The 27,494-nt window shown below is 36.8% G+C and overlaps 1 protein-coding gene across 8 annotated transcripts in view; it reads left to right on the plus strand.

Annotated features, from left to right (window-relative positions):
• Positions 1-27,494, plus strand: part of PALS1 (protein associated with LIN7 1, MAGUK p55 family member) — a 93,547-nt gene that overhangs the window by 32,947 nt on the left and 33,106 nt on the right. For 4 of the 8 annotated variants that reach the window (XM_005561550.4, XM_005561551.4, XM_015454326.3 and 1 more), the window contains 2 exons: positions 6,709-7,248; positions 20,068-20,276. In XM_005561550.4, coding sequence (XP_005561607.3) covers positions 6,882-7,248; positions 20,068-20,276 — 576 coding nt within the window. In that variant the 5' untranslated portion in view covers positions 6,709-6,881. The remainder of the gene's footprint in view (positions 1-6,708; positions 7,249-20,067; positions 20,277-27,494) is intronic. The other 4 variants (XM_005561552.4, XM_015454329.3, XM_015454327.3 and 1 more) reach the window with 1 other exon arrangement.

Here is a 27,494-nt window from a genome sequence, read left to right on the forward strand (position 1 = left end):
CACACCTTTGGTTCATATGGCCCCTTTCTTATTTCTCCATCTTGTCCTTAAGGCCTACTTCCAACCTCATTTTTCATCTAGAAAATGGGCATATTTGGATCTACTTCTGGAGTTGTAATGAGGAATAAATGAGTGAATACTATGTGAAGTACTTGCAGTATTGGCTGGCACATAAAGAAGTGCTCAGTAAATGTTAGCTGTAGTTGTAGTTGTTACTACTACTACTACTATTCCTACTCCTACGACTTCCTTCTCCTCCTCCTTTACCTCTTTTATTCACTTTTTGTCCTCCTATTTGAAATAGACACTAAGTTCTACTGATTCTGTAACCTACATATTGCTTTTTTTTTTTTTTTTTTTTGAGTCAGAGTCTTGCTCTGTCTCCCAGGCTGGAGTGCAGTGGCATAACCTTGGCTCACTGCAACCTCTGCCTCACAGGTTCAAGTGATTCTCATGCCTCAGCCTCCCGAGTAGCTGGGACTACAGGCACAAGCTACTATGCCTGGATAATTTTTTAATTTTTTTGCATGATTTTGTAGAGATGGGATTTTACCATGTTTCCCCCAGGCTGGTCTCAAACTGCTAGTCTCAAGTGATCCACAGCCTCAGCCTCCTCAAATGCTGGAATTACAGGCATGAGCCACCATGCCTGGCCTGTAACCTTCATATTTCTTGAATACAACTTCTTCATTCTCACTGTCCTAGTTGAGGACCCCATTTCTAATAGGTGCTTTCAGTCTGTTCTCATTGCCACCCTTCAGTCAGCCCTCTACGCTTCAATAGGAGTGATATTTCTTTTTTTTGTTTGTTATAGTTTAAGTTCTAGGGTACGTGTGCACAACATGCAGGTTTGTTACATATGTATACATGTGCCATGTTGGTGTGCTGCACCCATTAATTCGTCATTTACATTAGGTATATCTCCTAATGCTGTCCCTCCCCGCTCCCTGCTTCCCCTACCCCACGACAGGCCCCAGTGTGTGATGTTCCCCACCCTGCGTCCATGTGTTCTCATTGTTCAGTTCCCACCTATGAGTGAGAACATGCAGTATTTGGTTTTCTGTCCTTGTGATGGTTTGCTCAGAATGATGATTTCCAGCTTCATCCATGTGCCTACAAAGGACATGAACTCATCTTTTTTTTATGGCTGCATAGTATTCCATGGTGTATATGTGCCACATTTTCTTACTCCAGTCTATCATTGATGGACATTTGGGTTGGTTCCAAGTCTTTGCTATTGTGAGTAGTGCTGCAGTCAACATACATGTGCATGTGTCTTTATAGCAGCATGATTTATAATCCTTTGGGTATATACCCAGTAATGGGATGACTGGGTCAGATGGTATTTCTAGTTTTAGATCCTTGAGGAATCGCCACACGGTCTTCCACAATGGCTGAACTAGTTTACAGTCCCACCAACAGTGTAAAAGTGTTCCTATTTCTCCACATCCTATCCAGCACCTGTTGTTTCCTGACTTTTTAATGGTCACCATTCTAACTGGTGTGAGATGGTATCTCATTGTGGTTTTGATTTGCATTTCTCTGATGGCCAGTGATGATGAGCATTTTTTCATGTGTCTGTTGGCTGCATGAATGTCTTCTTTTGAGAAATGTCTGTTCATATCCTTTGCTCACTTTTTGATGGGGTTGTTTGATTTTTTCTTGTAAATTTGTTTAAATTCTTTGTAGATTCTGGATGTTAGCCCTTTGTCAGATGGATAGATTGTAAAAATTTTCTCCCATTCTGTAGGTTGCCTGTTCATTCTGATGGTAGTTTTTTTTTTGCTGTGCAGAAGCTCTTTAGTTTAATTAGATCCCATTTGTCAATTTTGGCTTTTGTTGCCATTGCTTTTTGTGTTTTAGTCATGAAGTCTTTCCCCTGTCTATGTTCTGAATGGTATTGCCTAGGTTTTCTTCTACAGTTTTTATGGTTTTAGGTCTAACATTTAAGTCTTTTATCCATCTTGAATTAATTTTTGTATAAGGTATAAGGAAGGGATCAGTTTCAGCTTTCTACATATGACTAGCCAGTTTTCCCAGCACTATTTATTAAATAGGGCATCCTTTCCCCATTTCTTGTTTTTGTCAGGTTTGTCAAAGATCAGATGGTTGTAGATGTGTGGTATTATTTCTGAGGGCTCTGTTCTGTTCCATTGGTCTATGTCTCTGTTTTGGTACCAGTACCATGCTGTTTTGGTTATTGTAGCCTTGTAGTATAGTTTGAAGTCAGGTAGCGTGATGCCTCCAGCTTTGTTCTTTTGGCTTAGGATTGTCTTGGCAGTGCCGGCTCTTTTTTGGTTCTATATGAACTTTAAAGTAATTTTTTCCAATTCTGTGAAGAAAGTCATTGGTAGCTTGATGGGGATGGCATTGCATCTATAAATTACCTTGGACAGTATGGCCATTTTCACAATATTGATTCTTCCTAGCCATGAGCATGGAATGTTCTTCCATTTGTTTGTGTCCTCTTTTATTTTGTGGAGCAGTGGTTTGTAGTTCTCCTTGAAGAAGTCCTTCACATCCCTTGTAAGTTGGATTCTTAGATATTTTATTCTCTTTGAAGCAATTGTGAATGGGAGTTCACTCATGATTTGGCTCTCTGTCTGTTATTGGTGTATGGGAATGCTTGTGATTTTTGCACATTGATTTTGTATCCTGAGACTTTGCTGAAGTTGCTTATCGGCTTAAGGAGATTTTGGGCTGAGACGATGGGGTTTTCTAAATATACAATCATGTCATCTGCAAACAGGGACAATTTGACTTCTTTTCCTAATTGAATACCCTTTATTTCTTTCTCCTGTCTGATTGCCCTGGCCAGAGCTTCCAACACCGTGTTGAATAGGAGTGTTGAGAGAGGGCATCCCTGTCTTGTGCCAGTTTTCAAAGGGAATGCTTCCAGTTCTTGCCCATTCAGTATGATATTGACTGTGGATTTGTAACAAATAGCTCGTATTATTTTGAGATACGTCCCATCAATACCTAGTTTATTGAGAGTTTTTAGCATGAAGGGCTGTTGAATTTTGTCGAAGTCCTTTTCTGCATCTAGTGAGATAATTGTGGTTTTTGTCTTTGGTTCTGTTTATATGATGGATTACGTTTATTGACTTGCATATGTTGAACCACCCTTACATTCCAGGGATGAAGCCCACTTGATCGTGGTGGATAAGCTTTTTGATGTGCTGCTGGATTCAGTTTGCTAGTATTTTATTGAGGATTTTTGCATTGATATTCATCAGGGATATTGGCCTAAAATTCTCTTTTTTTGTTGTGTCTCTGCCAGGCTTTGGTATCAGGATGATACTGGCCTCATAAAATGAGTTAGGGAGGATTCCCTCTTTTTCTGTTGCTTGGAATAGTTTCAGAAGGAATGGTACCAGCTCCTGTTTATACCTCTGGTAGAATTCGGCTGTGAATTCGTCTGGTCCTGGACTTTTTTTGGTTGGTAGGCTATTAATTATTTCCTCAGTTTCAGAGCCTGTTATTGGTCTATTCAGGGATTCAAGTTCTTCCTGGTTTAGTCTTGGGAGGATGTATGTGTCCAGGAATGTATCCATTTCTTCTAGATGTTCTAGTTTATTTGTGTAGAGGTGTTTATAGTATTCTCTAATAGTAGTTTGTATTTCTGTGGGATCGATAGTGATATCCCCTTTATCATTTTTTATTACATCTCTTTGATTCTTTTCTCTTTTCTTCTTTATTAGTCTTGCTAGTGTTCTATCAATTTTGTTGATCTTTTCAAAAAACCAGCTCCTGGATTCATTGATTTTTTTTTTAAGGATTTTTTGTGTCTCTATCCAATAGGAGTGATATTTCTATAAAAATGAATGTGATCATGTCATCCCCTGCTTAAAATCTTTTAATTATTGTTACTATTTTCAGGGTAAAAATCTAAAACTCTTCTCAGTATGGTTTCCTGCTTGCCTTTCCAGTTTTTTCATTATTCGTGTACAGCATGCTCCCATTGTCCCATCCAGCTTTATCGTATTCTCTTGTGTTTTCATAAAGTGCCATTCTGTCATACTCTTCCTTCCTATTGGTCATGTGAGCCTGTCTGCATGGAATAGACCTTTCTGCTGTCTGGCTAATTTTTAGTTACCCTTTGAAATCCAGCTCAAAGAAATGTATCCTGATGTTTTTAGTGTTTCCTATCACCTTTTACCACAGACCAAGTTTTATAGTTCATTGTCTGTGACATTCCAAGTTGAGTTGAACAGATGTTTATTGGACATTTCTTATGATATGTATTAGGCTAAGCACTGGAGCTGTAAAAGTAAGACATGACCCCTCTCTCTAACAAATTTAGAATCTGTTGAGGAGTTTGAGGAAAAATAATCATTTATTTTCTTTGCTTTCTCTCCCAGGAGACTGAACATTCCTGGGGAGATAACCAAAATCAAATTTAAAGCAGATTACTACCAGGTTATAGAAATTTTTCTGAGAGCAAAAATTGGATCCAGATATACAAGTATGATAATAAATTGTACAAGCATGAGAATTTTGACCTTGAATGATCTGGCCCGGTCTCTCTTGCATGACTTCTAATTTTCCCTCATAGGGTAGTGAGTATGGACACAGATGTAGAGCTTTTAAGCTGAGTTTTAAATTTCAGATCATAATTTATATATATATAAGTTAAAAACATATCATTTAATATTAAATTTGATTTTTAATATCCAGTAATTATTATAGAGAGGGTTGAGAGTTTTAATTTTCTGAAAATATGTACACTCCTGGATTTTTAAAGTTAAACATAGCACTGTAGTAACTCCTACACAGTTTTTCTGCTTACTTGTAAGGAAAACATTTAAAAAGCTGAATTTGCATTTGCATGTAATCAGTGCCTAACATAACTTAAGAATTGCCTAACATAAATCAAATAGCTGTCATGTTAATGAAAAAGAAGGCAATCTAATGGTAAATAAGGTACTTACGTGTAGATCACAGAAGACAAACTTTGGATGAAAGACAGAAAAATCTACCAAAAATTTTGTGCAAATGTAGTTTTAATAATTGACTCATGTAACTGGCATCCATTTTCCTGATTGTTGGACTAGGGGTTTTCCTGATAGCCTAGTTGAGTTTGTATTAAGCATTTTGTCTTCTGTCCCTGTTTGCATTATGACCGAAGATGTTTGAGAAAGGATTGGCTGGTATTAGGAATATTATCTGAAAACCTGGCTTTTGCTTAGTTGGCATTGTGCTCTAACCAACCTGTTTACTTAAGTGATACCCAACTCAAGGAGGTTGTAGGTTTATTATTGTAAATATTATTGCTCTTGAGTGAAAAAAGGTTAATTAGATTTAATGTGTGGGTTTACACATATGTAAACAACCTGCCTATGTATGCCTGAGAAATAGCTCAATGAAAAGCCAGAGTTATCTGGTAAAATATTTTTATTTTCTAAAATATGTTGAAAGATTTTTAAAATAGGAAAATCAAGTTAATACTGGTAATCAATGTAAGTATACATTAGCTCATGTGAAACTCAGAACAGTCAATCCTATAAATAAAGCTTCCAAGTGAATCTGAGAGTCAAAGAGAAAATGACTGGTCTTAAATCATAACACTAGAGGATTGAAAGTTCAGTTTTCTTATCTCCCTGCTTACTGTTATCTTTTTGCTGTACAGTATGACTCTCAAAAGTTTTTGGCAACAGATACTACCATTTTCTCTAAATGAATCCTTGTAATTCTTGTATCGTTAACCCCAATTCTTTTTTTCCCCCCCCCCCCGAGATGGAGTCTCGCTCTGTCACCCATGCTAGAGTGCAATAGTGTGATCTCAGCTCACTGCTGCCTCTGCCTCCTGGGTTCAAGCGATTCTCCTGCCTCAGCCTTCTGAGTAGCTGGGATTACAGGCGCCCGCCACCATGCCTGGCTAATTTTTGTGTTTTTCTTAGTAGAGACGGAGTTTCACCATGTTGGCCAGGCTAGTCTCGAACTCCCGACCTCAGGTGATCCATCTGCCTTGGCCTCCCAAAGTGCTGGGATTACAGGCATGAGCCACTGCATCCGGTCCAATTCTTTTTTTTTTTTTTTTTTTTTAAATGGGATCAATTATAAAGACTGATAACCCATGTAATCCTTGTTTCAATGTAGTTTTGTCTTGTAGCTGCCTCAGCTGCCAATTGAAGTTTCTTATTCGTTGGGCATGTTCTTCATCTCAAAAACTCCTAAAAATGAATTAATTATCCCCCAGAATACTGCTTGTATTTCAAGTAAGGTACAAACAAGGCTGCTATATGCCAAATCGGTTGATTGTTCATCAATTTCTTTAGCAGTTAACTAATAAGTTATTTCAATCTCATGTTAATTGTTGAGCATAAAGTACCGTGTTGAGACAACTACTAAAAGATGATTAAAACACCTTTTATGTTTGAAGCCAGCAACGTGTTCTGTACCAAACTAGTACCCCAAATTTTTTTACTTTCCTACTTTTCTAAACTTTCCAGTACTGTATATCATTTTTCTTAGCTTTAAAATTGAATAGTATGTTTCACATTCTTGGAAAGGGACTTTTTGGGGGAGAGGGGGAATCTTGGTTTGCTCACCATTATCTGTAAAGTGAAAGTACTTAATCTACATAGCAAAATAATATTATATACTTATTTTTTTCTGTGTTGTATGGAGATTTAGAAGTGGGCTATGTAAAAACCTGCTTTTATATTGTAATTCTTATACTTTTTTTTCCCCCATCTTTCCCCTTAGATTTCCTTCATGGATACTTTTTCATAGCATTATTATGTGATGTGAGAAGTTTTTTTGGTCTTTTTTTTTTTTTTTTTTTTGAAGTAACATGGATTTTATACTACAGAATCAAGAGAATTGGCTTATAGGAAAAATTGATTCATAAAAAGTGGTACAGGTTTTTATAGATAACCATGACAACATCCCATATGAATGGGCATGTTACAGAGGAATCAGACAGCGAAGTAAAAAATGTTGATCTTGCATCACCAGAGGAACATCAGAAGCACCGAGAGATGGCTGTTGACTGCCCTGGAGATTTGGGCACCAGGATGATGCCAATACGTCGAAGTGCACAGTTGGAGCGTATTCGGCAACAACAGGAGGACATGAGGCGTAGGAGAGAGGAAGAAGGGAAAAAGCAAGAACTTGACCTTAATTCTTCCATGAGACTTAAGAAACTAGCCCAAATTCCTCCAAAGACCGGAATAGATAACCCTATGTTTGATACAGAGGAAGGAATTATCTTAGAAAGTCCTCATTATGCTGTGAAAATATTAGGTAAGTAAAAATAGAGGGATAATAGAAAACATTTTGCTTTAATTTATCTGTGCCTTTTAACGTATATGGGAAGGAAGAGGGTTTAACAGAATGTAAGTAATGACAGTTTGAATTCCAGACCAAGATCTTTTGTTTTCTTAGAAACGCCATATAGCTATTATTTACTATTACCAACATAGAACTAAAAGCATGTGGTTTAAATGTTCAGTCACTATAATGTGTTTTTTAGATATTAAAGAGTTTTCATGGGCCCTAACATTTAAAGCCTTGAAATTTACCTTTTATATCAAACTCACAAACTTTATGCAAAATACTAAAAAACAATTTTCAGATTTTGAATTTCTGATTTCCTTCAAGTTTGTAAAATAGTAATGAAATTAGTAACTACAGTTTAAATTCTTTGATTTTTTAAATTAATGATTGTCAATAAGAAGAACTGGTATTGTTCATATGGTATCATAAACATAAAATAGTGGTATTTTCTATATCCCCAAATTCTGTTCTGTGGGGAAAAAAACAAAACAAAAAAGTCCTATGAGATATAAGTAGATACAACCAAACCAAAAGAATTCTGTGACCAAATGGATTTTGAGCACTCTGGGCTAAATAAATTAAATAGCTTCTTATCACAAGACTTCTCCTAGCTGTTAGAATGTTACTAGGCATAGTGAATCTACAAGAGACATTGATATCAAATGCATGTTTCGAAACTTAGAATATTTAATCATTGAATTTACTGCCTGCCCTTCTTGCACGTGCACATACACCCAGGTGCTCACTGAACTAGTGTTAGGGGAGCATTTTATTTTTTGGTGATTTTCTATGTTTTAGGTGCGAAAAAAGATATATTTCTACTTTTTTGTAGGAGGAGAAAGGTTTTATTGTCGTTGTCGTCATTTTACCATTCATTTAAGGATCTGTTGAGCCTGTACTAAGTGTTTTAGCAAACATTGTTTCATGTAATAAAATAATCCTGTTAACAGTACTCTGTAATCTCCATTTTGGAGATAAAGAAATTGAACCTTAGTTAAAGACACCAGTGGTAGAGCCAAGTTTGAATTTGCCAGATCGGATGTTGATGTACTGCACAAAATGGAAGGTTTGAATGGAAACCAGGATCCAGCCTGCACTTCACTCACCAGGCCAGAGCTGTGGCTACCCAGAATAGAGCACCTTTTTGTAATTTGGCCAAAGGTACCATGTATATGCCAGATTTGTTCCTCATTAAGTCTCTTTATTCCAAGTCTGGAGCAATTTCTTTTCTTTTTGAAGTGGAGTCTTGCTCTGTTGCCCAGGCTGGAGTGCAGTGGTGCATTCTCAGCTCACTGCAACCTCCGCCTTCCCAGGTTCAAACAATTCTCCTGCCTCAGCCTTCCGAGTGGCTGGGATTACAGGCATGTGCCACCACACCTGGCTAATTTTTGTATTTTTAGTAGAGACAGGGTTTCACCAGGTTGGTCAGGCTGGTCTTCAACTCCTGACTTCGTGATCTGCCCTCCTCAGCCTCCCAAAGTGCTGGGATTACAGGTGTGAGCCACTGCGCCCGTCTCAAGTCTGGAGCAGTTTCTACTACATCACGTCATCTTCTTTTCTTTGTTATAAATTTTTATTCAGGATCCACATTTCATATGTACATGCTTCTCTGTGTTTTAAGAAATCATAGATATGTTTTTAGTCATAGTGAAGTCTGCTAAATTCCTGCCTTCAGATATTTTAATTACAGTGAAAGCTAAAAGATTACATATTTTTTTAATACATTTATGTGAAGGAATTTTATGCTCTTTTTTCCTGAGGGTTTTATTAGAGTAAAAATACTTCATTCCTGATTGCTTCTTACTAGCCTTCATTTCCCACCACTCTATTATTATTTATTTATTAAAATATTCTGAAAATATTTTATTGGAGAAAGTTTGTTATATCCAGTGCCAACCTGGATTGATTCTTCTGTTTTTCTGTTTACATTCCCATAAGATTAATGTATTTGTCCATTTGATTTACTTAGAATCAGGTGTAAGTATCCATCTGATAGGTAATATTCATGTAATCACAGTGAAGAAACAAATATAGCTTCAGCCAGCTTCACTTAGTAAGAGAAGATTTGTGAGTTTATGGTTTTGTTTGTTTTGCCTAAGCACAGAAAATTGGACATCATTTCTCTTGAAATTTTTTTTTTCCTTTTTCCTGTTTCTGTTTGTATGTTCTATTGCTGACTTTTTTTTAACAAATTCAGATTAAAGGATACCTCTATTCCAATGTGTAATCTGCTATAGTTTTTAAAAGTACCTATGTGTGGTCCTTGAATTTAAGGCAGTTTTATATATTTTATTTTAAAGTAATTTGAAATGTCATAACAGGTATTTGTAATTCATTTCTTGGACAGGAGAAGATGTATTTTGAGAAATAAATGATATATTTTATGTTAATATAGTCAACACAGATATCTGTTATGTAAGAATCATGAGAAATTAGCATAAGGTATAGTTTGCTTTTGTCCGTCATAGCCTCAGGTTTTTAAGTTTTTGTTTAAAATGAAGTGTAATAGCTTTTTGCCAAACTTTTTTTCTTGTTCATAATCTGCTAACACATCAAACTGTAAGAGAAGTACTCCCTGAACATTGTGTGTGTCTCCTTGCTAGTATTTGATTAATACCCGCCCGTATGACAGGAGACAACGTCTCAGCCTTTTTCACAGCAATCTTGTTTGAAATGAGGGAAGAATGGGCAACTGATTTATTTCTTTGAGAGGAAGCCTTCAGTTTCTAAATAATACATCATCATTTATCTGTGAGTAGACAAAGTATTCTTTTAAGAATCAAAAATGTGATTGGCAAGATTAAGTAATTGGGTGGTTTTTAATGAAAAGTATTTGTAAATTTGACAATGTATGATAATAAAAGTGCAGGGATGGAATTGACAGAAAATACTCAGAAAGGATGAACTGAATTTTCTTATTTAAAAGCAGTTAGAATTTTTTTGAAAGATAAAAAATAGTGATATGGGAACTAGATTTCAAATGAATAATTAGTATTATAAATGATAAAAATTTTGGTATTAGGGAGGCTTTCCTTAAAATTGGCATTAGTTTTTAAAGCTTGCTTTGTTACAAATATTATTGTCTTTGTTCTCTTTCATAATCAGAGCAAACTACCTTGTGAGAGAAATCTTCAGAAAAGAAAATAATGCAGGTTAGAGCAGGTTAAGCTAGAGTAGGGTAATTTTCATATATTTCTATATTATAGATTTCACTGTTTTTGTGTTCTCAGATAAGTAATTTTGGGCCAGGGATGTGGACAAGGAAATATATAGATAGAGTACTTAAAGGGAACAAACTAGGGATGACTGCCGTCTATCATATATGTGACTATAAAATTGTTGTCTTTGAAGCAGTGTCAGGAAAGGGAACACACACACCCATATATATCTGTGGTAAGCTGTTTAGTGGTTAATAAAAAGACTCCTGGAATTTGTGATTAGGGGCTTTCTAATCTTTGAGATACTATCAGTGTGAAGAAGGAAAAACACACCACGGGGAAGAAACTGGGATGAATAAAGCTAAGGAATAAAATATTTTCATAGAATTAATAGCATGTTTCAGTCTTAATTAGTGTCTGCATATTTTTTGCCAGATGTCTCTGGATGTTCAAACTATTAGGTCAAAAGATTATTGACATTTTAAAGTAAAATAGCTCTTTCACATTTCTGTTAAAAGCTCTGGCATTTAACTGACTTTTGATTGTTCATGGGGCATACTGGAATTTTGTGTGATTGTAAACTTTTTTAAAGGTTGGCTTTAAGATAAAATGTATTTCAAGCCAACAGACAAAATCCCAGTGCCAGTAAATCCTGAACTTTAGTTCAGCCTGCTTCTGAGAAGTTAATTATTTTTACTATCAAATTTTTTTTAGCTGTTGTTATAGATATTTCCAAATAAATGTTATTAGCCATTCCTTCAGGGAATTTTTTTACCTTCCTGGAATTGAAATAATTAAATCTGTTGTCACTAGATTTAATGTTTGAGGTGTTGGGATCATTTGAGAATTCTGTGATTTAGTCAAGTTGCTAAAATTAGACCTAAAGATGTAAAAATTCATTAGAGTATATGTATAGTCATGTAAATTTTGTTTATTAAATACACATAATTCTATAGAAAAGTAACTGCTACATCATTCAGTCTTTGACACAATACGTTAAAACTTCATTCCACTTATTAATCAGTAGTAGATTTTAAAACTTATTTCTGCCTGCAGAGATTTGCTTTGTTATCTTACGGCATATTCAGAAATGTATGAGGTTGCTGCACGTTGGAAAGTGCAGGGATATTAGAGTCAAAACTGAGTTTAAATACTTTTTAAGTCACTGAATTGCTATTAACGTTGGGCATGTTACTTAATTTTTCTGAGCCTCAGTTTCAGGATTTTCTTGAGGAACAAATGGAAAAAGCATTTGAGTCAGTGGCACACTACAGGTTTGAATGAAATTTAATTTTTGTGAGAACCAGAAGCTACAGAGAGATCATCTAACCCTGTAGTCCATAAAATTAATTTGTGGATCTTAACCACTGATTTATTATTTCATTTTTAAAATAACAGCTTTATTAAGATATAATTCACATACCATAAAATTTTGTCTTTTAAACTGTAGAATTCATTAGTTTTTAGTATACTCACAAGGTTGTGCAGGCAGGCATGGTGGTTCACGCCTGTATTAGTAGCATCTTTGGAGGCAGAGGCAGGAGGATCTCTTGAGCCCAGGAGTTTGAGACCAGCTTGGGCAACATAGACCCTGTCTCTTAAAACAAACAAACAAACACAAAACACACACACACAAATCAACTGGGCATGGTGGCATGCTTCTGTAGTCCCAGCTACTAGGGAGGCTGAGGCAGGAGGATTTTTTGAGCCCAGGAGATTGAGGCTGCAGTGCTAAACAAACAAACAAACAAACAAAAAAACCAAGGTTGTGCAGCCATCACTACTATATAATTCCAAGATATGTACCCATTAATGGTCACTCCCTATTCTCTCCACCACCTGGCCCCTGACAACCACGAATATACTTTGTCTTTTTGGATTTGCTTATTCTAGACATTTTATATGAATGAAATTACATAACATAGGCTCTTTTGTGACTGGTCTCTTTTCACTTACCATTATGTTTTCCGGGTTCATCCATATTGTAGCATGAATCAGTACTTCATTTCTTTTTTATGGATGAATTAATATTCCACTGTACCAATATACCACATTTTGTTTTTCCATTCATCTAGGTTAAAAAAAATTTTTTTTAATTTATATTTTTTTGTAGAGATGGGGTCTCACTATGTTGCCCAGGCTGGTCTTGACCTCCTGGCCTCAGGCGATCCTCCCACCTTGGCCTTCCAAAGTGTTAGGATTACAGGCATGAGCCACCGCAATTTTAATTCCACAGGTAGATATCCTGGAAACTGATGTTATTTCCTCCCACTTAGTAATATTAAGTTCCCCATCTGAGTATCATATTTTACCCTTCAGTTTAGAGGAAAAGAAATCTTAAAAGTTTCAGAAAAAAGTCATGAAGTTGGTTGGAGTTGAAATTTCTGAGGACAGGTTAAAAGAATCGGAATTACACGATGAAGTGGAGAAGCTTAATGCTGGATATAGGTCCCTAGAAGCTATCTGTTTTAATATGGGGCAAATGAGAGTAATATATAAAAATAAATGATGCCAATCCAGATGGAGATTCCTTGGGTAATTTTTCTCTTTTTGAGACGGAGTCTCGCTCTGTCACCCAGGCTGAAGTGCAGTGGCACGATCTCGGCTCACTGCAAGCTCCGCCTCCCGGGTTCACGCCATTCTCTTGCCTCAGCCTCCCGAGTAGCTGGGACTACAGGTGCCCGCCACCATGCCCGGCTAATATTTTTGTATTTTTCGTAGAGACAGGGTTTCACCTTGTTAGGCTGGATGGTCTCGATCTCCTGATCTCGTGATCCACCTGCCCCGGCCTCCCGAAGTGCTGGGATTACAGGCATGAGCCACTGCACCCGGCCTCCTTAGGTAATTTTAATGTTTACCCTTATAACCAAAAAATTTTCGCATAGCTACCCACAGTTCTAGGCATTGGAAAGTAGGATTTTCTGATAAAGTAACTCTTGGTGATTGCTTTCTGTTGCCTATTTCACAGTCTTCATTCTTTTACCTTTTAGACTGCCAGGAGAGGGCAAGGAGGGAGGACAGAGTTTACAAGGGTGGATTTGTGGACCAATGTGTATGTTTGTATTTATCTGATTAGTTGTATCCCAAAGCCAAATGTAAGTGAATTTTCTCACTTTAGAATAATATATTCTCTCTTTTAAATAATCAAGAGTTAAGTGTTGCATGAAATATTAGAGAAGATGGGAACTTAATTTCTACTGAAAAATCAGATAAGAGGAAATAGGTCCAACTACAGGGCAAATAATTTAAACTAGATATAAAGAAATTCCTTGTAGGAAATTTGTTACAGGCTTGAATTTATTACCAAAGCTAGATTTGCTATGCCTGCCTCTACCTTCTCTTGCCTCCATCCTGCCTTAAGTACTTACTTCCTTGTCCACTCCCAACCTAGCACATATGTCACTTTCTCACTAGCCTTATGGTTCTTCATTTCTCTCTTTATTTCTCTGTCCGTATGGTTCCTTCTTGTGTCTGTTGTCTGTCTGGGATTGGGGAAAGGAATTTCTTCTTTCTGTCCTCTGTCCTCTCTTTGTTGTCTCTGTGTCTTTATCTTTATTATGGAAGAGTGTACTTGACAGGACTGATTTAGTTACATCTGAATGGATTTTTAAAATTCCCTGCAGAATTGTATAGAATGTTGAAAAACTTAGGTGGATTTTTGTTTTAAGTAACAGATATATCCATGAAAGAATGGAACTTTTCTTTGAGTGGGTGGAAAATTAACTGTTCTTAGCCAAGCGTGGTGGTTCATGCCTATAATCCTAGCACTTTGGGAGGCCGAGGTGGGTGGATCGCTTGAGCTCAGGAGTTGTAGATCAGCCTGGGCAACCTGGCAAAACTCCATCTCTACCAAAAAAATACAAAAATAGCCAGATGTAGTGGAATGCAACTGTGGTCCTAGCTACTTGGAGGCTAGGTGGGAGGATCACTGGAACCGGAGAAGTCGAGGCTGCAGTGGATTCTGGTTGCGCCACTGTACTCCAGCCTGGTGACAGAGAGAGACCTGGTCTCAAAAAAGAAAAAAGAAAATGTTCTTGAGTTAATACATGTTTGTGAAGTGCTTTTAAAAATGTACCCTTTATGGCTGGGTGTGGTGGCTCACGCCTATAATCTCAGCACTTTGGGAGGCCAAGGTGGGTGAATCACTTGAGTCCAGGAGTTCGAGACCAGCTTGAGCGACAGTGAAATCTTGTCTCTACAAAAAATGCAAAAAAATTAGTCGGGTGTGGTGTTATACACCTGTAGTCCCAGCTACTGGGTAGGGTGAGGTGGGAAGGATCACTTGAGCCCAGGAGCTCAAGGCTGCAGTGAGCCACGTTCACACCCCTGAACTCTAGCAGGGTGACAGAGCGAAACCCTGTCTCCAAAAAAAAAAAAAAAAGGCACTGGAGATTCTGGTTATGATTAAATTAGAATTGTGGCAAAATAGGTCTTTTACATTTCCTTAGCTTTTTTTCAGAAATATATTGGATTAAAAGCCATTGTTCTGCTATAAGAAAAAAGGATGAAATTGTATTAAGTATGTTATAGTTAAGACTACAGGGATATCAGTTAAATTCTAGTTATAAAAAGCACTCTAGTAGAAAAATGGGCAAAAGATAAAATGGATGAAAGAAGAAATTCAAATGGCTATAACTTGTAAAAATATGTTCAATCATACCAGATCACCAAAAATTAAAAGATTGATGATTCTTAAATTGGTGTGTGTTCGTGAAAACAGACATTCATGTGCATTGCTGATAGGGATATGAATTGGTACAAATCCAGAAGGCAGCTTGGCAGTATGTATCAAAGTGTTAAATGTTTTTATTATCTGATTAATAATTTTATCCTAGAAATTTATTCTAAGGAATTGGAAAACAGGTTGCAAAACAACATTTACAGTGTCATCTATATGGTTAGACCAGCATTTTAGAAGTTTGAAAGGCTACATGGCATAGCAAAATAATACCAGTAGTTACAGCCAAAAGGTAGAAGTACAGGTAATTTTCAAAATAATGTCAGTATTTTAGTATCCTTTTGAGTGGCTTTGGTTCATAAGAGAGATTATGCAGAAACTCCTTGGCTTTAAAAAATTTAAATTCCCCTGAGGTTGAAGAGACCCAGTAGGGATACAGTTACCTTCTGGGCTGTCTAAGGCTGCTTGTTGATTTCAGTCAGTGGTGAAATCTGAGGCTCTCAGTCTTTCACAATACCCTAACAGCCATGCTGGGGCCCTTTTTTTTTCTTTCATTTTTCTTTGAGACGGAGTCTCACTCTGTCACCAGGCTGGAGTACAGTGGTGCGATCTTGGCTCACTGCAACTTCCGCCTCCGAGGTTCAAGCGATTCTCCTGCCTCAGCCTCCCAAGTAGCTGGTACTTTAGGCATGCACCACCATGCCCCCCTAATTTATTTGTATTTTTAGTAGAGTTGGGGTTTTACCATGTTCGCCAGACTGGTCTCGAACTCCTGACCTCAAGTGATCTGTCCTCCTGAGCCTCCCAAAGTTCTGGGATTACAGGCATGACCCATTGCTCCCGGCCATGAGGCCCTTTTAACAATTACTAAAGGCCTTGAAAGTATGGCTCACACCTGTAATCCTAGCGCTTTGGGAGGACGAGGCAGGAAGATTTCTTGATGCCAGGAGTTATAGACTCCATCTCTACAAAGAAAATTGTTTTAATTAAACAGTAATTTAATTGTCTACTCAGAGAAGTCTAGTCCCCATAAGATTGTAGCTTATACAAAGCTTAACTGCTCTGTTGCTTTTATAATTTCTTTTTCTTGTAAGATATTTAAATGTTTTCCTATTTTGCTTTTAAGATACTTTAAGGCTGTTGAATTCTTTAATCTCTTAGGGAATTCTTTGGTAACCTCATTGTATGTGATGGAATCTGACATTTTATATTCTTTCTATCTATTCTTAATATTAGCTTATGGTTAAATTCTGGCTATCCCTTAACTCTTATCTAGCTCTGGGCTACAGCTGCTTCTTATGTCATTCTAATGACAGTTTTGACTTTTAAATTTTTTGCCAAATTTTTCTTCATTTTAAACTACTGATGACCATACATATATGTATGTTTAGAGAATAATGACAAGGAAAAAAGTTTTATTTTCTTTGTTTCCTTTTTTTTTTTTTTTTTAAACAGGGTCTCGCTCTGTCATCCAGGCTAGAGTGCAGTGGCATGATACTGGGTCACTGCAACCTCCGCCACCTGGTTCAAGTGATTCTCCTGCCTCAGCCTCCCAAGTAGCTGGGACTACAAGAGCACGCCACCATACCTGGCTAATTTTTGTACTTTTTTAAGTAGAAATGGAGTTTCATCATGTTGGCCAGCCTGGTCTCAGACTCCTGACTTCATGTGATCCACCTGCCTCAGCCTCTCAAAGTGCTGGGATTACAGGCATGAGCCACCATTGCATGTGGCCGACTTTTAAACCTTATAAGTCTTTATAAAAAAGACTTTTTTTCCTGTCATTATTCTCTGAACAATACAATATAACAGCTATTTACATTATATTAAGTATTATAAGTAATCTAGAGCTGATTTTAGGTAACCGGGGGATGTGTATACCTTATATGCAAATACTACACCATTTTATATAAGGGACTTGAGCATCTGCAAATTTTGCTATCTGTGGGAGGTCTTGGAACCAATCTCCCACTGATACCAAGGGACAACTGTATATATAAAATAAGGAAGACTAAATATATATATGTTTAAAAGGAAGACTCAAGTTGTTTTGATTTGGGGCAGGAAAGATAGGGAACCTCAAGAATCAACCAAAGAGCTGTTAAAATCTATTTAAAAATTTAACTGCTCTTCGAATTGTGGGATACAAGGTAAATAAGAGTCAGTGGTGTTTCTGCAGACCTTATAAGAAGAGAGCTGACAAAAAGGCACATTGGGAAGATTTTTTTCCATGTCTTTTTGGTTTTTTTGTTTGTTTGTTTGTTTGTTTGAGACGGAGTCTTGCTCTGTCACCCAGGCTGTAGTGCAGTGACACTATCTCGGCTCACTGCAAGCTCCACTTCCCGGGTTCACGCCATTCTCCTGCCTCAGCCTCCCGAGTAGCTGGGACTACAGGCGCCCACCACCACACCCAGCTAATTTTTTTGTATTTTTAGTAGAGACGGGGTTTCACCATGTTAGCCAGGATAGTCTCAATCTCCTGACCTCATGATCCGCCTGGCTCAGCCTCCCAAAGTGCTGGGATTACAGGCCTGAGCCACTGTGCCCGGCCTCCATGTCTTTTTTATACTATGTCTTTGACTGTATAAGTCCTAGTATGTGCTCTTAAGTTTTTCCTAGACTCATTTACAGGTTTAATTTTAGTCAAAATCTCAATAGGACTTTTCTTTTTGGAAGACTAGGAAAGAGGAAATGGGAGGTAACTTGAAAAAAGTGACTTATAACCAATTTACAATAGTCAAGAAACTTAAAGAAAGATCAGGTACTTGTCATATTAATATGAACAGACTTTATAATGCTACTCTAATAAAACAGTATAGTTCTGATAGACCAGTGAAATAAAGACAGACTCTGATATGTGTAAGAATTTAGTGGCATTATAAATCAGTGGAAAAGGAATGATTATTTGATGAGGTCTCACTCAGTTTTCCAGGCTAGAGTGCAGTATAGTGATCATGGCCCCAGTGGATTCTCCCACCTCAGCCTCATGAGTAGCTGGGACTAAGGTGCATACCACAATGGCCTGGCTAATATTTTGTATTTTTAAAAATTATTGTTATTTTAAAAAAAGACAGGGTCTCACCGTGTTGCCCAGGCTGGTCTCAAACTGCTGAACTCAAGTAGTCTGTCCACCTCAGCCTCCCAAAGTGCTGGGAACACAGGTGTGAGCCGCTGTGCCTAGACATTTTTTGTAATTTTTTAGTAGAGACGGGGCTTCACCATGTTGCCCAGGCTGGTCTCGACCTCCTGGACTCAAGCAATCCACCCGCTTCAGCTTCCCCAAGTGCTGGGATTACAGACCTGAGCCACTGCGCCTGGCCAGGAATGATTATTTAATAAATGGTACCAGAATCATTGGTTAATTGGAAGAAAAATAAAGTTAAATTTTTTCAGATGTATGCCAAAATAAATTCTAGATGAATTAAACTTAAATAGAAGTTAAATAAAGTAGAAATTATAAGAAGCTAGAAGAAATATAGATACATTTTTTTTAATGACCTACAAGAAGTTTATAAGCGTAGAAACAGTGAAAGAAATCATACAGGAAAAGCTGGGGGTCAGAGTTGACAAATTCTATAATAAGAACAACCGCAAATATAATTGAGAGATAAATGGAAATACTGGAAAACGATTCCCAACAAATATGACAGAGTATATGCGCAAGCACACATATGCTCACACAGCCTATTTGGGAGCAGGGAAGAGACTACCAGTGCTGCTTTTTTTTTTTTTTTTTTTTTGAGATGGAGTCTTGCTCTGTTGCCCAGGCTAGAGTGCAGTGGTGTGATCTTGGCTCACTGCAACCTCCGCCTCCCGGGTTCAAGTGATTCTCCTGTCTCGCCTCCTGAGTAACTGGGATTACAGGCGCCCGCCACTGTGCCCGGCTAATTTTTGTATTTTTAGTAGAGATGGGGGTTTCACCATCTTGGCCAGGTTGGTCTTGAACTCCTGACCTCATGATCTACCCGCCTGGGCCTCCCAGAGTGCTGGGATTACAGGCGTGAGCCACTGTGCCTGGTCTACCAGTGCCTCTTAACCATTTTGGAGTAACATTTTCCAGAAAAATGCTTGTGCTATATATGTACACTAACAGGCAGACACAATACACATACATATACCCGCAACTTTCAGTACAACTTTAGGAAACTCACATATTCATTAGCGTTTTATAGACCACAAAAGAAGTGCCTGGTAAATATGAATAAACCTCAGCTTCCTTACTAGTCAAATAAATGGAAGATTTAAAAAAATAATAATATCAAATATTTCTGAAAATATTGTTAATGGAATGCAAATTAGTAAAGCCTCCCTAGAAAAGCTGTTTGACTTTTTAAAAAATGTCAGAATCTTATCTAAAAGTTCTATTTCTGGGACTTACTTTATGAAGACATCAGAATCTCAGACAAATTTATATGTACCACTGATTATTATGTACTGAAATGCTTGTTTTTATAGTAGCAAAAAATTAGAAGCAATTTAAATGTTGAACTTTAGTTTAATGGTTACTATAAATTATCATTTAGCCATGTAATAGAGTATCAGGAATTATTAAATATTTAAAAAGACTAGTGATATGGGAAAACATTTACAATGTACTGTTGAAATAGGATGTTAAGAAAAAAATATTTCTAGGTGATGGGATTATTGGTGGTTTTAAATTTCTTTATTAATTTTTGCATTCCTCCCCTCACTTGTTTTTATAGTGAATGTGTATTAGTTTTATAATTAAAACACCTTTGTAAAAATGCAAGTTATTCTGTCGTGTAATTTTTTTTAAAGTTTTTACTTAAAAACCTATAAAATGACCATGATTGACAATAATATATGCAGATTTTGGTATTTTTCTGAAAACTTAAATTCTTACTGGTTCAAAGAAATTTTCTCTGAAAATACATGTTGAATTAATACTGAAACAATTAACTTTTGGGTACCTTTTTCTTCTCCTACTAGAAATAGAAGACTTGTTTTCTTCACTTAAGCATATCCAACATACTTTGGTAGATTCTCAGAGCCAGGAGGATATTTCACTGCTTTTACAACTTGTTCAAAATAAGGATTTTCAGAATGCATTTAAGATACACAATGCCATCACTGTACACATGAACAAGGCCAGTCCTCCATTTCCTCTTATCTCCAACGCACAAGATCTTGCTCAAGAGGTATGTATTCTAAACATCTTGTTGATGTTGACAAGGTAATTAGTACTGGCAGGAAGGCAGGATTATTGGAAAATACTAATGTGACTGTAAGATGTGTTTGAATTAATTACTGTTAATCACATTTTAATAATGTATTGTGACAGAAAGTTTACTACATGCATTTTATCCTAAAAAAAAAAATTTACTTCAGAGTCAGAACTCTGTTCCATGAAGAGAGTTAATTTTTTATATAAAATCATAAATTTGGATAGTAACAAATAATTTGAATTACTAGAGAGCAATTTTTTTAAATGTTTTAAGTATAGTTTTATGAATTTCAAGCATTATACATTATAAACTGAGATAGTGAATACTGATGAGATACAATTATAACTGATAATCAGGCATTATATAACTCCTAAGATTTATTATGTCTACGTATTTTGAAGTTTTCCTCCTATAAAAACTGTAGACATTTCAAATTATTAAATCTTAATATACTGTGAGGGTTTTTATTGTTACCATGATGACTTAAATTCTTGTTTCTGATGCTAACCAGTGTTCAGTGTTTAATCCGTTATGGAAACATCTTTTAAATTTAAGATTTTAAGGTTATAAATAAACTCTCCTGTTTTGGGGAGTAGACAGTCTTTCATTATTCTAGCACTTTAAGTTATTTTGGTATTGTTAAAATGAATAATTCTGGAATCCCATCAAGTGAGTGTATTTCATTGAATGCCAACATGAGCAGAAAATGGGCTCTTGGGGAGGGAGGACATCTAGAGCTACAGAACCTATAAAATAGATTAGAAGGTACTTTGTAGATTAGCACATAATTGTCCCCAAGGGAGATACTTTTCTCACTTGTCATATTTACTTATGGTTTAAATGGTGTTCTGAAATTTCTGAAAATTACTTTTCTTACAGAGATTGAAATAACATTACTTTGATCTTATACTATTCACACACATAAGCAATTCTGGACTTACTTCCAGGATAGAAGGAAAAGACGAGTACCAATATATTTGGTAAAAATATAACATATTTGAGAGCACACAGGCAAGTGAAGCTGGTTTCAAATCCGGTTGGGAAGAATACAAAATAAATCATTATAATCATTCCTGTCCCTATTAGGAGGAAGGTTTGTCCAGCTGGCTACTGGGTCCTTGTTTTGCTAATACAACAATAGGTGAAGAAGAGAGTAAGAGAAGCAAGAGAGATCAGAATTGTTCCAATTGTAAAAAGCTGACACACACAATGGAAAGGTGGAAAGAAGGGAGAAAAGAAACAACTTAGCCTAAAGGGTTTTAGGAGTTGAGAAAAGCAAAGAGCTAGAAGTGGCTTAAAGAGTAAATGCCTCAGGAAGAAAGAAGTTGTTAAAAAGGACTTTTAAAAAAATCACTTTTGAATATTAGTTTTAGGATAGTTCACATATTCACATATGTGAATATAGGATAGTTCACAGTTTTAAAAGTACTGTATAAAGGAGATTTTCTGAAAGTTTGCTTTGACATCCTTACAGTATTATAGTGTCTTCAGTGATAGAATGTGAATGGTTTCCCCTGGAGTGTACATGACTGTGAAGTTGCCCTTTCAGTACATAATACTTGTGAAAAAAGCACATAGTCAGAACTCAACAAAGAGAGGAGTGTTAAATCTGATAACAAAATGGTAAAGGTTAAATGGACCCATTGCCTTTACTTTACAGCTGGAAAAAAGTATCAGCAGTCACCAGTCCAACTCCCCTGTTTCTCTGAATATTGAAGCCTAGTGAGGTTAAGTTAAAAAAACATCTCAAGAAATTTAGTGAAACATTCAGAAGTATTCTTTGTTTATACAGCTTAAAATACCAGTTAAACATTAGGTACCATATAATAATAAAGCCTATGAAAACCTCAAATTTTAAGGTCTAGATTAAATCTTTGATGATCTAGGATATTTACTAATAAACACAAACTAAATTTCTTGGACATTATAGTGCCTTTTTTTTTTTGAGACTGAGTCTTGCAATGTTGCCCAGCCTGGAGTGCAGTGGCGCGATCTCGGCTCAGTGCAAGCTCCACCTCCTGGGTTCATGCCATTCTCCTGCCTCAGCCTCCCAAGTAGCTGGGATTACAAGTGCCTGCCACCATGCCTGGCTAATTTTTTGTACTTTTAGTAGAGACGGGGTTTCACCGTGTTAGCCAGGATGGTCTTGATCTCCTGACCTCGTGATCCACCCCCTCAACCTCCCAAAGTGCTGGAATTACAGGCATGAGCCACCACGCCTGGCCCTAAGATATTATAGTACTTTTATAAAGAAAATTTAGAACTTGGATTTCATTAGATGAACTTATAAACACCTTTAAGAGAGTAAAAATGAAAGCCAACACACTGAGAAATGGTATTTGATTTTGAGATATTGAAGTATATATATGTGTTTGTATATATGTGTGTGTGTGTGTAAATATATGACAAAAACTTGTCCATGAAATATATAAAGAACTCTTGTTGCCTAGGTGCAGTCTGTAATCCCAGCACTTTGGGAGGCTCACACCTGTAATCCCAGCATTTTGGAAAGCCAAGGCGGGTGGATCATTTGAGGTCAGGAGTTCAAGACCAGCCTGGCCAACATGGTGAAACCTGATCTCTACTAAAAATTAAAAAAATACAAAAATTAGCCGGCTGTAGTGGCGTGCACCAGCTGCTTGGGAGGCTGAGGCAGGAGAATCACTTGAACCCAGGAGGCAAAGGTTGCTTTGAGCCGAGATTGCACCACTGCATTCCAGTCTGGGCGACAGAGTGAGACCCTGTCTCAAAAAAAAAAAAAAAAAAAAAAGACTCTTGGAAACTAATAAGAAAAAAGACTACTTGGTTAAAAAAAAATTGACAAAGAACAGTCATTTCGCAAAAAAGAGGAAATCCAAATGGCCAATAGCAATGAAAAGATATTAGGCATCATTAGCCAACAGAGAAATGCAAATTAAAACATGAGATACCCCTACACTGACACCAGAATGACTATGATTACAATTTAAAAGACTGTCAGTATTGTTTGTGAACTTAGGGAACAACTGAACCTCTACTCACTGGTGGAGTAGAAGTTGGTACTACCACTTTGGAAAAATGTTTGGCAGTATCTGCTAAAGCTAATGTACCTATATACTGTGACCCAGCCATTTCACTTGTAGGTATATAGCCAAGAGAAATGAAAACGTATCCACAGAAAAGCTTAAAAGCAGATGTTCATAGCAACCAGATAATAGTCAGAAACTGGAAACAACCTAGATGTTTATCAACCTGTGAAAGTTGAATTAGGCTTTTGCTGTGGAGGAACAATGAGTAAACAATTACAGTCTAATGAGAAGTGCTATGATGGCAGTATGAGAAAAGTGCCAACAGCACTAAGATATGCCTAATTCTGTGTTGGGAGGATGGGAAGGATGAGGGCAATTATGGGAAGAAGGAAGAAATACAGAAGGACATTTTATTTGCTCAGTCTTGAGGGGTGACTGGGAATTTACCAGGAAGCGTAAGAAAGAGAAAAAGGTATTCCATTCTCAAAAGGTACAGAGGTGGTAGTGAGAGAGAAAGCCTGGCATATTTCTTGAATGCTAAGTAAGTAGTAGGACTTAATGTTAAAAGATGGTGTCCAGAGGCCGGGCACGGTGGCTCACGCCTGTAATCCCAGCATTTTGGGAGGCCAAGGCAGGCAGATCATGAGGTCAGGAGATCGAGACCATCCTGGCTAACACGGTGAAACCCCATCTTTGTTAAAAATACAAAAAAATTAGCCAGACATGGTCGTACTCGGGAGGCTGAGGCAGGAAAATGGCATGAACCTGGGGAGGCGGAGCTTGTAGTGAGCTGAGATTGTGCCACTGTACTCCAGCCTGGGCAACAGAGCAAGCCTCTGTCTCAGGAAAAAAAAAAAAAAAAAAAAGAGATGGTGTCTAGATCCTGAAGGCCATTAATAAATTTAAATTTATCTTATGGTGGATTACTTTGGTAAATATTTTAAATATTTTAAAAGAATTAACTTATGTGAATAGGTGAAAGGAGAAAACCATATGATACTTGTTTTGAGACAGAGTCTCACTCTGTCACCCAGGCTGCTGTGCAGTGGCATGATTATGGCTCACTGCAACGTCGACTTCCTGGGCTCAAGCAGTCCTCCCACCTCAGCCTCCTGAGTAGCTGGGACTACAGATGTGCACCTCCACGCCTGACTAATTTCTTTTTTTTGCAGAGACACGGTCTTACTGTGTTACCCAGGCTGGTCTCAAACTCCTAGGCTCAAACAATCCTTCCATCTCAGCCTCCCAGAGTACTGGGATTACAGGTGTGAGCCACAGCACCTGGGCCCCTAAGATTATTTTAATGCAGAGAAGGCATCTGAAAAAATTTCAGTACTTTTTCTTTGTTGATAAAAATTCTTGGAAAGCCAGGCACATTGTTTTAACTTGATAATAGTCAAAAATAATAGCAGATGTATAACAAAGCACTTTGGGGAAAAAAAGAAAAAGAATAATACCAGAAACCAATAGCATCTTCCCTAATGGTGAAACACCCACACATTGCCATTTAAGTCTTGAATAAGAGAAACTCCAGATACCCACCACTAATATTCAACATTTTTTGGCAGTCCCAGCCAGTGCAATAAAACAGGAGGAAGTAATGAATTATGAAATTGTATAGGAACAGGGAAAATATGAATTAATTTATACAAATGCACACACATATCTCGAGGTATTGGAAGAATTAATTAACTATTAAAAAGGCTATCTCTGGATGTTAGATAAAATAGGTAATTTTACTAGTATTTTTGTGTTTCTCAAATTTAACAGGAAAAGGTCACTTCATAAAAAATTTAAAGCAAGAAATTTATTCTATACATGATTGTGAATCTACTGAAGAATTTTAAACAGATCTATATAAACAGGCTTCTAATTTAAAGAATTACTTTGATAACATTGTGGAAAGTCAGTGGAAACATAGAGTAATGTGGAGGCTATTGTAATTGTCCAGATGTAAGATTTTGAATAGCAGTTGCACATGGATTATAGAAATATTTAAATAGAAAATTAATAGGACATAGTGTCTCTATGTGGGTAATAAAGGTAAAGGAGACATCAAAGATGACTTCCTACCCTCTCTTCCTTTCATTGAATTCATAAATATTTCAGTACTATTGGTCAGACATTCTGCCAATAGCCAGATACGAAGCTGAATAAGATACAATTCTATCTTCATTGAGCTCAGTCTAGTGGGGAAACAGCCCTATTGATAATTTTAAATCAAATGTGTTCAGTCTTATGAGTACATGTTATCTAGGCAAGTAGAATAAGGCAATTCAGGTAGCTGGGACAGCTAGTATAATCACAGTCGTCGTGGGGAGACAGCATGGTTTGTGTAGGGAACAAGCAGTTGAATGCTGAATCAGAAAGGTTAAGGCATAAGGAATGCCAGGAGATAGGACTGGAAAAGACGAAAGAATCAGATGTTGATGGTCCTTAGATTTAATACTAAGGAGCTTAGACTTAATCTTGTAAGGGACAGGGAGCCACTCAGAACTAGAATGGTCATATTTCTGTTTTAGAATTAAAGAATATTTAGTGACATAGAAAAACAAAATATTTAGTAATTTATTAGTATCAAGTCAAAATAGTTATAAAATACCGTTATAGGGGCCGGGCGCAGTGACTCACACCTATAATCCCAGCACTTTGGGAGGCTGAGGTGGGCAGACCACCTGAGGTCAGGGGTTCGAGACCAATCTGGCCGACATGGTGAAACCCCGTCTCTACTAAAAATAAAAAACCTAGCTGGGTGTGGTGGTGGGCGCCTGTAATCCCAGCTACTCGGGAGTCTGAGGCAGGAGAATCTCTTGAACCTGGGAGGCGGAGGTTGCAGTGAGCCAAGATCATGCCATTGCGCTCCAGCTTGGGCGGGCAACAAGAGCGAAACTCTGTCTCAAAAAAAAAAAATACTATTATAAAAACTATGAGTAGCATGATCTCATTTTGGTAAAAATAAATGTGAAGAATAAAGAAGGGATATATACATAGAAATTTTCTCAAAGTTTAGATGTTATGGGTACATTTTTGGAGTAACTGATTTTATTGAGATGTAATTTACATGCACTTAAAATGAGTGTATTTTATTGTATAGTTCAGTGTATTTTGACATATATGTACATCTGTAAAATGTACAACTGCCATCAAGTTAATAGAAGCATCCATCACTCCATAGAGCTTCTCTCCCATGGCCCTTTGCAGACAATAATCACCTCTTTCAATCCTCAGGCCCTATGAATATCCATGGATTTGCTTTCTGTTTTACAAATTTGTCATTTGTGGGCATTTCATATAAATGTAATAAAACAACAGGTAGTCTTTTCTGTCAGACTTCTTTTGCTTAGTATAATGTTTTTGAGATTCATCCATGTTGTTCTTGTATCAGTAGTTTGTAAATTGCTGACTATCATTTCATTCTTTCAATATCCCACAATTTGACCACTCACCTATTGATGAATATGTAGGTTGTTTCCTGTTTATGATTCTAGTAGGTAGGTAATAGTATCTTGTTTTGATTTGCATTTACATAGCAACTAATGATATTTAGCATTATTCTATATGTGTATTGGCTGTTTCTCTATCTTTTGTGAAATATCCAGTCAAATCTCTTTCCATTTTAATCGTCTTGAGTTGTAAGAGTTCTTAATATATTCTGGCTACAAGTTCTTTGTCAGATACATATATCAAGGTAAATATTTTGGTAAAAACAAGTAGAAAAATGAAGGAAGGATATATACGAAAGTGATTATCCCTAAGTATAATAAAAGTCCATCTTTGTACTTCCTTCCTTTTGCTTATCAATTTTCTGATTTTTCACATTTAAAATCATTTTCATAATTAAAAAATTAGTTTTAAAATGCAAAAAGATCTTGCTTCTGAAGGAAACAAGGAAAAGTAATATAGCTAAAGAAGTGTACAAGGTCAGGAAAAGGTATTTTTAAAGATAAGAGATTAGGGCATTTTTATAGGCCAATGGAAAGGAGCAGTAGAATAAAAGAATAGCTTTTTAATTCCTTAACGCCATTGTAGAAGTAGCTGATGGTATGTGTTGACACTAGAATAAGCAACATATAGGTTAGTAGGGCAGTGGGTAAACACGGGAGTTCTAAATTTCTTTAGAAGGGAGGATCTCAGAGATGTTTAGGAACTGACTTAGAAGTGGGAATATGGAAAGAATCTCTGA

The sequence above is a fragment of the Macaca fascicularis genome, chromosome 7 (genome assembly GCF_037993035.2).
Source record: "Macaca fascicularis isolate 582-1 chromosome 7, T2T-MFA8v1.1".
In the NCBI taxonomy this organism is placed as follows: domain Eukaryota; kingdom Metazoa; phylum Chordata; class Mammalia; order Primates; family Cercopithecidae; genus Macaca; species Macaca fascicularis.